This window comes from Balaenoptera borealis (genome assembly GCF_965194805.1).
Source record: "Balaenoptera borealis genome assembly, chromosome: 5".
NCBI lineage: Eukaryota > Metazoa > Chordata > Mammalia > Artiodactyla > Balaenopteridae > Balaenoptera > Balaenoptera borealis.
The window spans coordinates 5,770,784-5,783,795 of record NC_138862.1 but is presented as its reverse complement, the minus strand read 5'-3'; the positions used below and the strand labels follow the sequence as shown (position 1 = coordinate 5,783,795).

At 43.5% G+C, this 13,012-nt stretch overlaps 1 protein-coding gene across 1 annotated transcript in view; it reads left to right on the top strand.

The window, feature by feature from the left end:
* Positions 1 to 13,012, top strand: part of PCP4 (Purkinje cell protein 4) — a 55,787-nt gene that overhangs the window by 21,035 nt on the left and 21,740 nt on the right. Inside the window, exon 2 of the mRNA XM_082393839.1 lies at positions 5,436 to 5,487. Coding sequence (XP_082249965.1) covers positions 5,436 to 5,487 — 52 coding nt within the window. The remainder of the gene's footprint in view (positions 1 to 5,435; positions 5,488 to 13,012) is intronic.

Genomic DNA, 13,012 nt, shown 5'->3' with positions numbered 1-13,012 from the left:
ATTCCGTGTCCCGTACGACATATGATTGGCATACCCAGTTTTATGGGTATCAATGGCAAAGTATGACAGTATTCTAGAAATCGTATAATAAAAACCCACAAAATGACGGCACAGATTCATGACCCACAGTCATGGCCCGTGAGAAAGCTGCAGATGAAAAGTTTCAAAGGCCGTATTAGAATAATTTTCTAAATCCTTGAAATGACTTGACTTCTTGAATCTGTTACTTGCTTTGGGGAAACGTGTGGCCAGCGCATGGTAGCGCCCACAGGAGCCTGGGATAAAAGAGAATTTCAGCGGTACGAGCCACCCGTCTCCGTGTAGAATGTTGCCATTTTGTTTATGACTTTTCGCAGTACTTTAGACTTTCTAAAATATTGCATTAAGATATTATTTGCCTTCTTTCAGCTTTATTGAAGTATAATGGACAAATGAAATTGTAACATACTGAAAGTGTACAACCGGATAATTTGACATATATGTATGTTGTGAAAGGATTCCCACCATCGAGTTAATTTCCACATCCATCACCTCACATATTTACCTTTTTTTTTTTTTTTTTTTTTTTTGGTGAGAGCTCTTAAGTTTCACGCTCTTGGCAAATTTCAATTTTATCACAGAGTGCTATCAACGACAGTCAGCGTGTTATGCACTGGCCACTCAGACCTTGCTCATAACGCGGTTTGTACCCTTTTACCCGCGCCTCCTGTTTCCCCCCGCCCAGCCCCTGGCAGTCACCATCCTGCTCTCTGCTCCTATGACCCCCAACCCCAGATTGCACATATAAGTGATCCCAGACAGCGTTTGTCCTGATTAATGGGTTTCTTGGTGCCCTCTTAAATTCTGTGCCCAAGGCGAATGCCTCTCTCTCCTAACCTACTGGTGATTACTCCAAGAACTCAGGTTTTGTGATCGATTTCACGGGGAAGAGTAGAGGGCTGAGAGGTGACAGCACACGGAGGCTTGTGACGGACACGCAGCAGGCTTGTGTTTGAGACTGTTCGTGATGGGCAGGACGCCAGCATGCTTCCTATTCAAGCCGGCGTCGTTGAGACAAGTATTCCTGATGTGTGCACGGCCTCTACGTGTAGCACCAAAGTGGTCAGACACACTGTAACGTCCACTCTCAGCTCAAAGTATAGGAGGAAATAGATCCGAAGCCGCTTACGTGCCGGAAAATTGGTGTGGCCTATTCCACTAGTGAAGCATCTAATATGAAAGGACCGTCCGTGACTTTGCAACTTGGTGGAAAAGAGCCACCCAGCCAAACTGATATGTGAGTGAGACACGTCTCTCGTGTCACTTGAGGCCCCTGTGGGTGGCCGGCTGGCGTGGGCTCCGCAGACTTCAGGCAGGTCTGAAGTGACAACGTGTCACCTCCTGCCCACACCGTGTGTCCCCACCTCCTTCCCCAGGGCGTCCTCCTTGTTCCCGAGCAGATGTCAGGTTGGAGACGCGGCCCAGACTAGAAGTATCCGGAATTAAGTTCTGTGGCGCGTGTCTCGGGTCAGTGCGAGATGGGAGCTGGCGGACGCAGTTCCAGCATTGCCGGAGGGCGCAGGCTCGGGGTCTGGGTGCGCCCGGCAGTGCCAGCGGGATGACGAGTCCTCGTGTGGGCTGTCTGGGCCCCGCTCCCCCTCCTCCCGCCTCATTACTGGCACCTCCCTCCCCAACTGAGTTGTAGCACAAATGGCTCTTGCCTCAGGCTCTGCTTTCTGGGAAACCAAACTAAGACATATTCCTTGTTATTTTCCTGTAGCCCTCGGTGCAAGGGGGCTGTCAGGAAAAATCACTTCAAAAATCATACTTTTAAATACCGATCCTGCCTTTTTACAAATCCTTGGCACCTGCTGGACTACCAGAGGAACTACAGTAAGTCTCCTACACGTGAAACTTAGTTGCGAACTTTCAAAGATGCGAACGTGCATTCGCATGTCCAAACACATAAGTTAGTTCACGCGTCTGGTGTACATTGTCACGTGCGTGCACCCTCTACAAGTGGTTGTGCTTTTGTGTACTTTACTGTACAGTACTGTATAGACTATAGCAGTACAGTATCTTTATTTCAAGCCCAGGATGTCCAGAAGCAAGCGTAAAAGCAGCAATATATAGCCAATTGTATTCGTTGGGTACCTAGACTAACTCTGTTGGACTTGCGAACAAATTGGACTTACTAGCACACTCTGGGAACAGAACTTGTTCGTACGTAGGGGACTTACTGTATATATACTCACTCTTCATTTAGGCTCCTTTTAACTGGGGTTTATTAAACTCTGAAATGCTATCCTTGTGTTAGTTAACATCACCGAGGAAGGAAACCTCCCTCCCGAGACCCGTGGGAGTTGCCAGGTGAGGGTTTAAGGGTTGAGGACCCAGAGAAGACCTCTCCCGGCCGTTGTTCTGCCTTGTTCCTTCGCATCCCCTCACAACCGCTCTGCAGACTCCCCAACATCATGCAGGCCTCCAGCTTGTGCTGCAGAAGAAGGCGACTCCAATGCTGTATGTCATGTTAACTTCTTGGGCTGTGTCCTTAGATGGGGACCTACCATTTCCTGATGGTGAAATGGGCGCAAGATAGAAGGAGCGGGTTTTAATGGTGATGCATTTTCTCTTACGTTATTTTTCTCTGTGGTGCTGTCTTCCTTCCCTCCACGCGGAAATCTCCCCACCTGCTGGGGTGGGGCCTCAGGAGGATATTGGGGGATGCGCAGGCTCAGTGGCTCCCAGGGCAACTCTGGAGCCAGTGCCTCTGGGTTGGAGCTCAGGCTTTGCCACCTCCCCGCTGTGTGACCTTGAGCACGTCCTCTGTGCCGGGGGATACAATGTGTAGAGTGATGTTGATGAGGACAGGGGCGCTATCTACCTGGTTAGGGATGCCGTCAGAATTCACTGATGCCCAGGACCACTTGGAGCATGTCTGGCTTCGGCACCTCGACATCCAGCCTGACTCAGACCCTCTCCAGGTACAGATTCAAGGGAATTTCAGCCACTTCACCTGGTGATAAAAAAAATCATGTGTGATGACTGCTGTAGACCCCAGGAACAGGAAAGCTCTTGGATGTTCCCCCACTGCTCTCAACCTTGCCTTCAAAATGTTGCCAGGTCTCAAAGAATTCTGAAATGAGGTGCTTTCAAAGACTACTTCTTTTCTGTCAGGATCATTTTCTGATCTGAGACACCATCTCCTTATGACATCTATCAGCTTCATTTTACCTTCATCATATAAGACCTGACCCAAAACCCCTACCTTAGAAATCCTTAAAAATGAACCCCTCTTCTCCCCTGTGCACACTTCATTTTGGTTTTCTTTAGGTTTCTAAAAGGTAATCTTTTATGGAACGAAGTATTCACAACATTTGAAAAATGTCAGTGTTTAAGGTATTTAAAGATAGTGGGGCTGGGTGTGCACCTATTTTGTACTTCTATACCATTGAATTTGACTTTATTCAACTCTAAAACCCTGTCCTTTTATTCCGTGGAATTCACTTTGTTTTTTGAGTCGTCTATGAATTATGTGAGGAAGGATGGAGGGTTTAAACCCTGGAGCGGTTCAGCCCCCAGGGATGGCTGCTGTGCCTCTAGTTTGATCCTTCACAATAGTGATCAGATTTCCATCGAGCAGCGAACTTACCAGCTTTGTGTTTAAAAAGAGGAGACAGAATAAGCACAGGCAAGAAGAAAGTGGCATTTTTACTTGCAAATCTACTGTATTCAAGAAAGGTGTAATTTGGTTTAAATCAAGATGATGTGTATTACAGGTTGAGATTTTAGATAATGATGCTATGACATGGGGAGCTAGATGGAGTTTATTGAAGATCAGTTGATGTTTGGCCAGATGCAGCCTTCTTCCTCCGTGGGAACATGGGCAGGTCTGGGTTCTGAAAACTCAAGAACTTTCAAGTGAAATATGAAGAAAGAACCCACACTTATCTAGCCTTTCCTTCCACTTCCTGCCAGAGAGTGGTGGTTTTTCTTCTCAGAACGAGGCAGAGCACCCCCGTGACCTGGGTGGGAGTTTGCGCTTCTCGTTGACTGGGATGGGGCGTGTGTGTGTGTGAGTGTGTGTGCGTGCACACGCGTGTGCGGCATGTGTGTGGTGGGGTTGGAAATAAACGGGAGGCTTGGCTTTGCCTCTCTCTCGAGTTATCAAATGTACCAGGTAATAAGCGTACAGAGGGGTGGTTAATTTTGTTCGCATAAGTCTATATCATTCATTCACCCTGTTTATTTACACTAATCAGAACTTGAAAGCAAGATTTTCCCACATGATCCGGCTTCTGTTAATCAAGCGTTGGCCAAGGACCTGGGAATTTCTCATGACAACACTGAGCAATATTGGGAACTGATTATTATTTTTTTAATATTGTTTTTAGGCTGAAGTCTTGGACCCAAATATAAATTTTAGGGGCACACTTATCCCTGGTGGAAGTCATCTATATTGATTTTCTCCTTGGTCAGTGCCTTGCCTCTCTTTCCACGATCCCATCAGATAGTTACATAACGATGACAATTCCTGAAAGACACTAACCTTGGCAAGGAAGTCCAGTCTCCAGTCAAAACTTCCATCCAATTAGCTACATGACCTTGGACAAATCAGGCTCCCTGCCTGGCCTCATTTTCTTCACCTGAAACTTAGAGACTTTACAATCACTTTATTTTTTTTCAACTCAAAGCATATTTTCTGATAATGACCAGAAAATTGGATTAATGAGATACTTCTCTCTCCACGGACTAGAACAATTCCGAACATCATGTTAATTAAAGACAGTCACTGGGCAAGCTTCAAGGAAACATGCTTATACGTTTGCATATACAATACAGTGCACATAGCTCCCCAGACCACATATCCAGAGAATCATGCCCAAAGATTCAAGACTAACCATAATATGTTCATACTTTTGGTCAACCTGGTAAAATGAAAACACACAGCTGTTATCAACATAAACACGGACAGAAAAATAACCCAACAATAGGAGAAACTCTATTGATATAAGAGTTTTTAGTTGATTCCAATTTATTTGAAGACGAGGCATTGAACATAGCGGTTGGAACAAAAATATAGCAGTGTAATCTTTGACAAAAGGGACAGCTCTAATCTTCTCGCAGCTGGCACAAACTCTTGGCTGTTTCCCTCATATTTTTGATGCTGTTCTGCTCCATCAACCGTCTCCTCTCTGGTTTCCTTGTGACTAGTGAACTGCATGCATAGAGCAGTGGATCTGGTCCGGTGGGATGGTGGTCTGCGACGTTCCGGTACCTCCTTTCATGGGCTGATCTTTTCCTGGTCTCATGAGCATCGTGCTTTAACCATCTGAGCTAAAGTGACATAGAACTTGATATAATGCAAGAGGTATTTGAAACAATAAGAGAGACAAAAATCCTCCTGAAAGTGTCTGATAACAATTTCTTTCTTTTTTTTTTTTTCATGCCTTTAGCGACAAGGAGCTGGGGCAACCAATGGAAAAGACAAGACCTCTGGTGAAAATGGTAAGACCCCATGAATAGTCCAGCTACTTTTTTCCCATCTGTAGCCTTGGGCATGTGGCAGGTGCGAATCATAACTTCCATCCTAATCGGCTACTATATACGTCTGCACTTTGGTTTGGAGTGGATTTTAGCAACTCAAAGCAAGCACCGTGGTCAGGTTTTACAAAGAAAACTGAGATAAATTCAGTGATGAGAGCACTTTCCCTCCCAAAGGAGGACTCCCATTTTGGGCAACATGATTATGATGCAAATATTGTTCTCTGCTTTCTTCATTAGCGTTGGTGAGAATCATCCTAGTTGTTGTGAGGATAAAATGAGATCAAATGAGAGAAGCGCTTTGAAAACTGTGAAGGGCTCAACTTCACAGGAAAAGAGGGTTAAAACTCGCTTCGCTCTCCCTCGTACACAGAGCGCGGTGCTGGGCTGGTGGATCATGGCGGGGATTCACCAGCAGATAAAAATAATAGCAGAGACCAGAGCATGTGCCTCCTTGATTCCAGTCTCCACCTCAGCCTTAAATTGTAGGAATGAGCATTAAATTTTATGGATGGGGAAACAGACTGGGAACAGAAGAGCTGGGATATGGCCAGGAATGGGAAGAGCGTGGACTTGGAAAGAGACAGAGCTGGGAGGAAGCCCAGCTCCCCAGCTTTAGCGGTCGTGATAGAGGGTGACTTGTCATAATAAAAAATCGCCAAGTAAGCACCGAGGGTTAGTTATGGTTCTGGTGAGGTTAGGTTCTGGGTGTTCCTACTTTTTCTTAGTTACAAAATGAATACACCTTTTACGGAAAACTACTCCTGCTTCCTGCTGGATGGAATTTAGGCTGGTGTTCATCCAATTGTGGATAATGCCAATGTCAAATACCAGCTGTAAACATTCCTTAGAGCCCTGAAAACCACTTAGGGTCCTCAGTCATGAGTTTGAGTGCGGCCTGAACAAGACTAAGGTACTAGAATCTTTCTCTGTGGTGTGCTCATCTGGGGCCTTGCTGACTCAGCTGCCTGTTTGGCACCATCGTACTGGACAGGGTCTGTGGGGTGGTGACCGCTGGGATGAAATGGTCATTATATTAATAAGCAGAGGGGTTGGTGCTCAAGAATGTCCTGATCAGACCTGGGGGGTTGGGGAGGGTGGGAGAGGAAATAAATTCTTTCATAAGCCTTTCACGATGCCCACGGCTTTTCTCATCTTCTCTGTGTGGGTTGCGGTGGGGGTGGGTTATTAGCAAGGAGGTCAGGAAGCAGAGAGGAGCAAAGTGAGAGCTGCTCAAACAGAGAAGGAAGGGCTGCCACATGGGTTCTTCCCGGTTTGCCGGGTTCACAGATTCATATCCATCTCATCATTGGAGTTCACGTCCATGGAATCTGCCAACCTTGGAATCATTGAATTTAGAGTCAAAAGGCTTCTCAGAGATGCCCTTGTGCAGCAGTTCTCAAACATTTTCCTCTCACAACTTCTTTCCATTCTTAAAAATTCTTAAAGACCCCTAAGAACTTCCATTTTTGTTGGCTATATCTGTTGATGGTTCCCCCATTAGGAATTAAAATGGAGAAATTGTTAAAGGGTTTACTTATTCATTCATTAACAATAAAGTGACAAACCTATGACATGTTAACATAAATAACATTTTAAAAATAAAAATTAATGATATTTTCCAAGGCAGAAAAAAAAAATTTAGTGGAATTTTGTATTTTTGCAAATCGCTTTAATGTCTGGCTTCATGGAAGACGGCTGCTTCTCCATTCAATCTGTTGTAATATCACGTGTTGTGTAGCCTCTAGAAAATTCTATGAGAATTTTCTATGTGCACCTATGAGCGGATGAGATTTTAAAAAGCTACTAATACCTTAGTACCATTAAAAAATAATTTTGATTTTGTGGGCTCCCTCAAAGGAAGGAAGTGCCCCCAGGGTACCTGGTCCACACTTTGAGAACTGCTGCTCTAGGTAACTCCCAGGTCATACAGGAGGAGCCTGGAGTCTGAGATCAAGCAGAGTGGTGACCAAGGCGGGACTAGGTCCTTTGTGCTTGATGCCTCTGCAGCGCTGTTTTCCCCTGGCATCCACGGGTCCTTCAAAGCAAGTCTACACGCTCTGCTTTGCACCAGAGGGAATTACCAGCTGTTATAGAAGACACTACTTTCTGCTATTCTAAGGCATGAAATTTCCTTCAGATAAAAATTGATCCACTCTAGTGAAAATTGCGTGTGCCTTTTCTGGAGGTATAAAAATTAATAGAAAGAAAAAAAATTCAAGGTGCTATGGATAAAACTTTTCTTTATGTAATTCTAGATATTAGAGGATACTCATTTTTGAATAGAAAAAGTTAGAGATTATTTGATAGTTATAAAATAAAGGTGCTGTATACATTCAAATTGTTATTAACATGTTCTGTCTTAATTTCAGATAAAACTGCTCATGTGTGATATACGTACATGGTATTTTTTTTTTAATAGCTACTTTATTTATTTATTTATTTATTTATTTATTTATTTATTTATTTTTGGCTGTGTTGGGTCTTTGTTTCTGTGCGAGGGCTTTCTCTAGCTGTGGCAAGTGGGGACCACTCTTCATCGCGGTGCGCGGGCCTTTCACTATCGCGGCCCCTCCCGTTGCGGGGCACAGGCTCCAGACGTGCAGGCTCAGCAGCTGTGGCTCACGGGCCCAGTCGCTCCACAGCATGTGGGATCTTCCCAGACCAGGGCTCGAACCCGTGTCCCCTGCATTAGCAGGCAGACTCTCAACCACTGCGCCACCAGGGAAGCCCCATACATGGTATTTTATTATATTATTAAGTTTGTGCATTTGCCTCTAAAGATGGACAAAGACAAAAGCTGATAACAACCCAACAAAGATTGGGGTAAAGATTTCTAGAAGTGGTCTAAAAGGTGTTTTCCTAAAAATGTGTAATTCCTTATTCTTAAATTCATAATATGAGACGATCACCTTGGAGTTTCTGTTTTAACCTAATATTACATTCCATTGAAATTCAGATTATTTTACTCTGTCATCACGGGTATCTAGAGAGAGCTTTTATCTAATGTATATTTCCTATTAATACAAATGAAGCTGCCTACACATGTGGAAGGAACAGGGCCCCATGAGAGCAGAAATATGAGACGTAGACTATCAAAATGTTATGAGGTTGGGATAGTAGTCAATTAATTGTAAAATGAACATCTCTCAATTTTGTTAGTTGACTACAAGCCAAAGTGTTCTTATTTCAAATATTATAAATTTATTTGAGGTCTGTAACACAAAGCAATGAAGACTATCGTAGTGAATTATGGATGACTTGAAATTCTAAATTGGATCACAGAAGACACAAGTCAGATACATTAAAACCCCAGCGGGATCTAAAGTCTTGGGCTCTGCTGAAATTTTGTTATATTGAGTATTATCTCAAAAGAGCTATTGGCTTGGGATCTGGATTCGTTTAAGGTTTATTTTTGTGTCATTGTTGTTGTTGCCGTGGTATTTATTGATGTGAAATTTGACATATATCCACCCCATACTATCCAGAACAACCCTGAAATTGTCCTTATTCTCCAGGACACCAACCTCTGGATACACAACCCAGCAAATCCGGATGTTCCTCATCTCATCTGCAGTGTGAAGACATTTTTTTTCAGAAATATTAGGGTTGTATTATGTTTTAATTTAAAAAATAAATTCATTAGGATCTTGTTGGTTCAGAGATTTTCATTCCTATATGAACAAAGTATCCTTATGATTTGAGTAGTTTAGGCTAAGGACTTCATTTGTTTTCTGGATATAATGCCCTACTTGAGTGAAACAACAGTTCAGACCTTCAGTTACAGCTCATCTGCTACATTAAATTCAAACATGTTTATAAATACAGACACTACCATCTGAATCTAGATTAGTCACCAGTAGTCACCAGTTTGGACACAACCAAAAGATTTTTTTGTAAGACAATAATTTCACTGGGTCTCTTGATTTATATCTTGATAGTCATCTTTCAGAGAGACTCTAAGAGTTAAATTCCTTTATTGACCTACAAAAATAGGAAAATACTGGAAGTAGAGTGGCTGCTGGGAGACTTCCAATCCAAAAGAAAGATTATAAGTAATAAACTTCTGATGGAGCTTACTTTTCAGAGCTTGGAGGCTTACCAAAGCTAAATTGAATTTCTAAAACTGGAATGGATTTCTTTTGACTTAGTGAACTGTGATATATTTGTTTCCAAAAGTCTGTCTTTGGAGGTGAGAGGCATGTGGACATACCTGAGTTTGATAAGAGAATCCCCGCCACCCCAATCCAGGCTGTAGGTAAATGCCCAGAAGGAAGGTATCGTTCTGAAATACCGTGGGGCTCACCGCCATTGTAGTTTCTTTGAGATGTGAGTAGCCGAGCAAAAACTTAGCACCACTTGAATAGGTGCTTCTTCTTTGGAAAAGAGGTCATGGCTTGAGAAATTTCTAGTAGGTGTGGGATTATGCTAGGAGCACCTAAGATTTAGTTTGCTTTGATATGATTATACAATTACTAACAATGAATAAGATCAAATGTTGTTGTACTGGGTACTCTCCTCTCCTTGTTTTGAATAAAACTAAAAATCATAGACATTTAAGTTTATCTCACCTTTGGATTTGAGGGAACACACACACACACACACACACACACACACACATACACACACAGTAATTTTGTTTTTCTGCTATCAAGTAGGTAGAGAGAGAAATTGATTGAGAAGGAAATGCATTCATAGACAAATAGATACATTAGCATTTATCTGAGCCTGATTTTTCAAATAAGAAATAAAATTCAAATATTTATTCCCAAAGCACTTTACACACCACCCGCCCCCTTTTCCCCTTGGCTCCAGACCACCCAGCAGACACCCCATTTTTTTCCTGTGGTGTTCTTGATGACCTTTCTATGCCTACGCATCGACTTGGGCAGATTGTCTGGGGTGCATTTAGTCTATCACCTCTCCTTGGTTTGTGGAAGTGTGTGGGGCAAGGTCTTGTGTGCAAGGATGGAAGATCAGCTTGGAATAGAAAGGGACTGCTTTGGGGCCAGGAACAGAAGGGGACTGACTGTGTGCTTACTACCGCACCCAAGAGAGAAGGTCAGTTCTGGCAGGAGGTGCTGCTGGGCTGGTCTGGTTCCTGGGCCCAGGGAGGTTAGGATGGAAGGCAAGGGGGGAAATGCAATTTCCAGAAAGGCCATGGAGGGATCATAACTGCCTGAGGTGGAGACATGACTCGGTTCTGCTTCAAATACCAGATGGGATAAATCAGAGTCTGAGGCTGGATGGAGAGAATTTGGATGCGTGTCGGTTCTGCAGGCTGCTGTGTGCAGGGATCTGGAAGCCAGGGGGGCTGTAAAGCTCTCCTCCACCCTGAGGATGTAATATGCCAATTCTGCATAAATCTCAGTACGAGTTTAGGTGGAAACTTACTGCACTGAGCCTCTAAGCCCCTTCAAACAGGGAAAACGATAACCTCAAATGTTGAGCTGCCACGGGTCTCAGAAATGTGTAGGTTAAACTTTCAGAGACTGCATCTGGCTGTGGGAAAAGCACCTCCCTAAAGTAATCAATCACTAAGGTGTGCAACGATTCCCAGGCCAAGAAGCTCTAAATCGGTTTCCTGTTAGAGCGCTAAAACCTGCATGAAGTCTTGAATTCACCTGGACTGATGTATTGTGTGTGCTGCCCTGAACCCCAAGTCACACAGAGCTTTCAAGGTGAAAAATCAAATGGCTCTGGTCTCTGTCAGGGGTCGCTTGGCCCTTTCTCCCCTTCTTTTTCTGCATTTGAAGTAACCAGAAAAAAAAATTCAAAACAAGAATGGATGAAATACGAACACGGCTTCCAAATACTATTAGCAGGACGTGCCCTTTGTGCTATTGGCTCTGAACTCTCTAAAGAATCTCTGTTCCGGAAGGAAGATATGGATACACAAGTTTGCTTCTGATATTGATCCAGATGGGGAAGGAATGAAATTGGAATTGCTTATGAAGCCAGGGTTTTAAATCAGGGTATCCACACACACCTGGTCAATGGGTAATATCGTTCAACAAGTGAATCGATTCTTTGTGAAGGTTATTTTAGGGATTAGTGCTGACAGGGAATTTATTACTGCCAATCTTAGTTACAAGGGTGATTTCCCCCCTTCAGGCTGAGCATTATAATAATGTCAATGCGCTAGTAATACCTTGGATAAATACGATGCTTCTAATTCACTGTCCTTGGAGTAAACATGCTTGAAGCATTGTTAATAGACGTGGAGCTTTTTACATGCTCCTGGTTATAATTCTCTATGGCTGTAGGTGTTTGCATAGTTTAAAATGCTCTCACACACAACCAATTCTGTGGCAGACTTGGGAGGTGGGTGGGGGAGGTGATGTCAGGCCAAGTTCCTTGAGAAGTCAGGTGATAGGCCCCAAGGTCACATAAATCACAGGAAAGACAGCAGGTCATCTGGCCTGCCGTCTAAACACACCAGCTTGTCCCCAAGTTCGCTCTCTGGTGAGTTCTCCTTGACCGGGAGTCTTGGGTGTAAACTGGCCACTGGGGTGGGCTGTGGTCTGAGCCCATAGAACTGAAGGAAGTTAACAGACTTACACCGTGGCCAGGCTGGAAACCATAGTCTCATCAGCACCATCATTTCATCAGTTTAGTTAACTGTTCTCTGGCAAAGAGGTGTGATCACAGACTAATTACAGGGACAGCCCTGCTAATTTTCAAAACTAAAAAACTGAAGCAATATTCTAATTTGTAGGCTTATCTTTATTTCCTCTTCCCTTCCCTCCTCTCTTCCTGTCTTTTTGAGATTATATGTTAGACAGCTTTAGACCAACTGAAGATAGAATTTTGTATCATATGGAGAAGGCCCATATGCTTCAGCGAAAATAATGAAGTTATAAATTATAACTAATTAAAAGAATTGCCACTCAAGATCTTTTTAAGCCTATGAAGTAGCTTGTTCCAGGAAAATGATGATCCCTCTATCCTTTGCCCCAATCAGGAGATAGGAGTATTTCCTATTCTGCTTATCAATTATTTGTATGGGCGTAATACGTCTCAAGTGCTTGAATATGTTTTGCTCTTTTAAGTAGGTGATACATTCATAATTTTATTTATAGAATTAATTTGCACAACAAACAGCTTTTCAGAAGAGGGAAACAACTAGAATTTCAGCCTGAGCTACATTTCAGCCTAAGCTAAGATGGTTGAAATTTGTAGGGTTCCTATCAGTAGGTGTATCTGTGATTACAAAGGCATGTAGAAATCCTTTTGGGCAACAGAGTGAGCTGAATTGTCTTCAGAGACTGGACCTCCTCTTAGGCTGGACCTGCTCTCTTAACTGAGTTGTGCAGGAAAAGGAAATCTCCGTGTCTCTGTGATCATCTCCTGGCATCCTTAGAGCAACCACAGAACTCAGTCAGACCCTAGGGCAGAAGTCTCCCTGGGTCTCACCAGAAAGTTCTCTGCCAGCGATTCTAGAACGTCATTTTGGGGTGAGCACCGGGGGACTGTTGTGAGTTTCTGT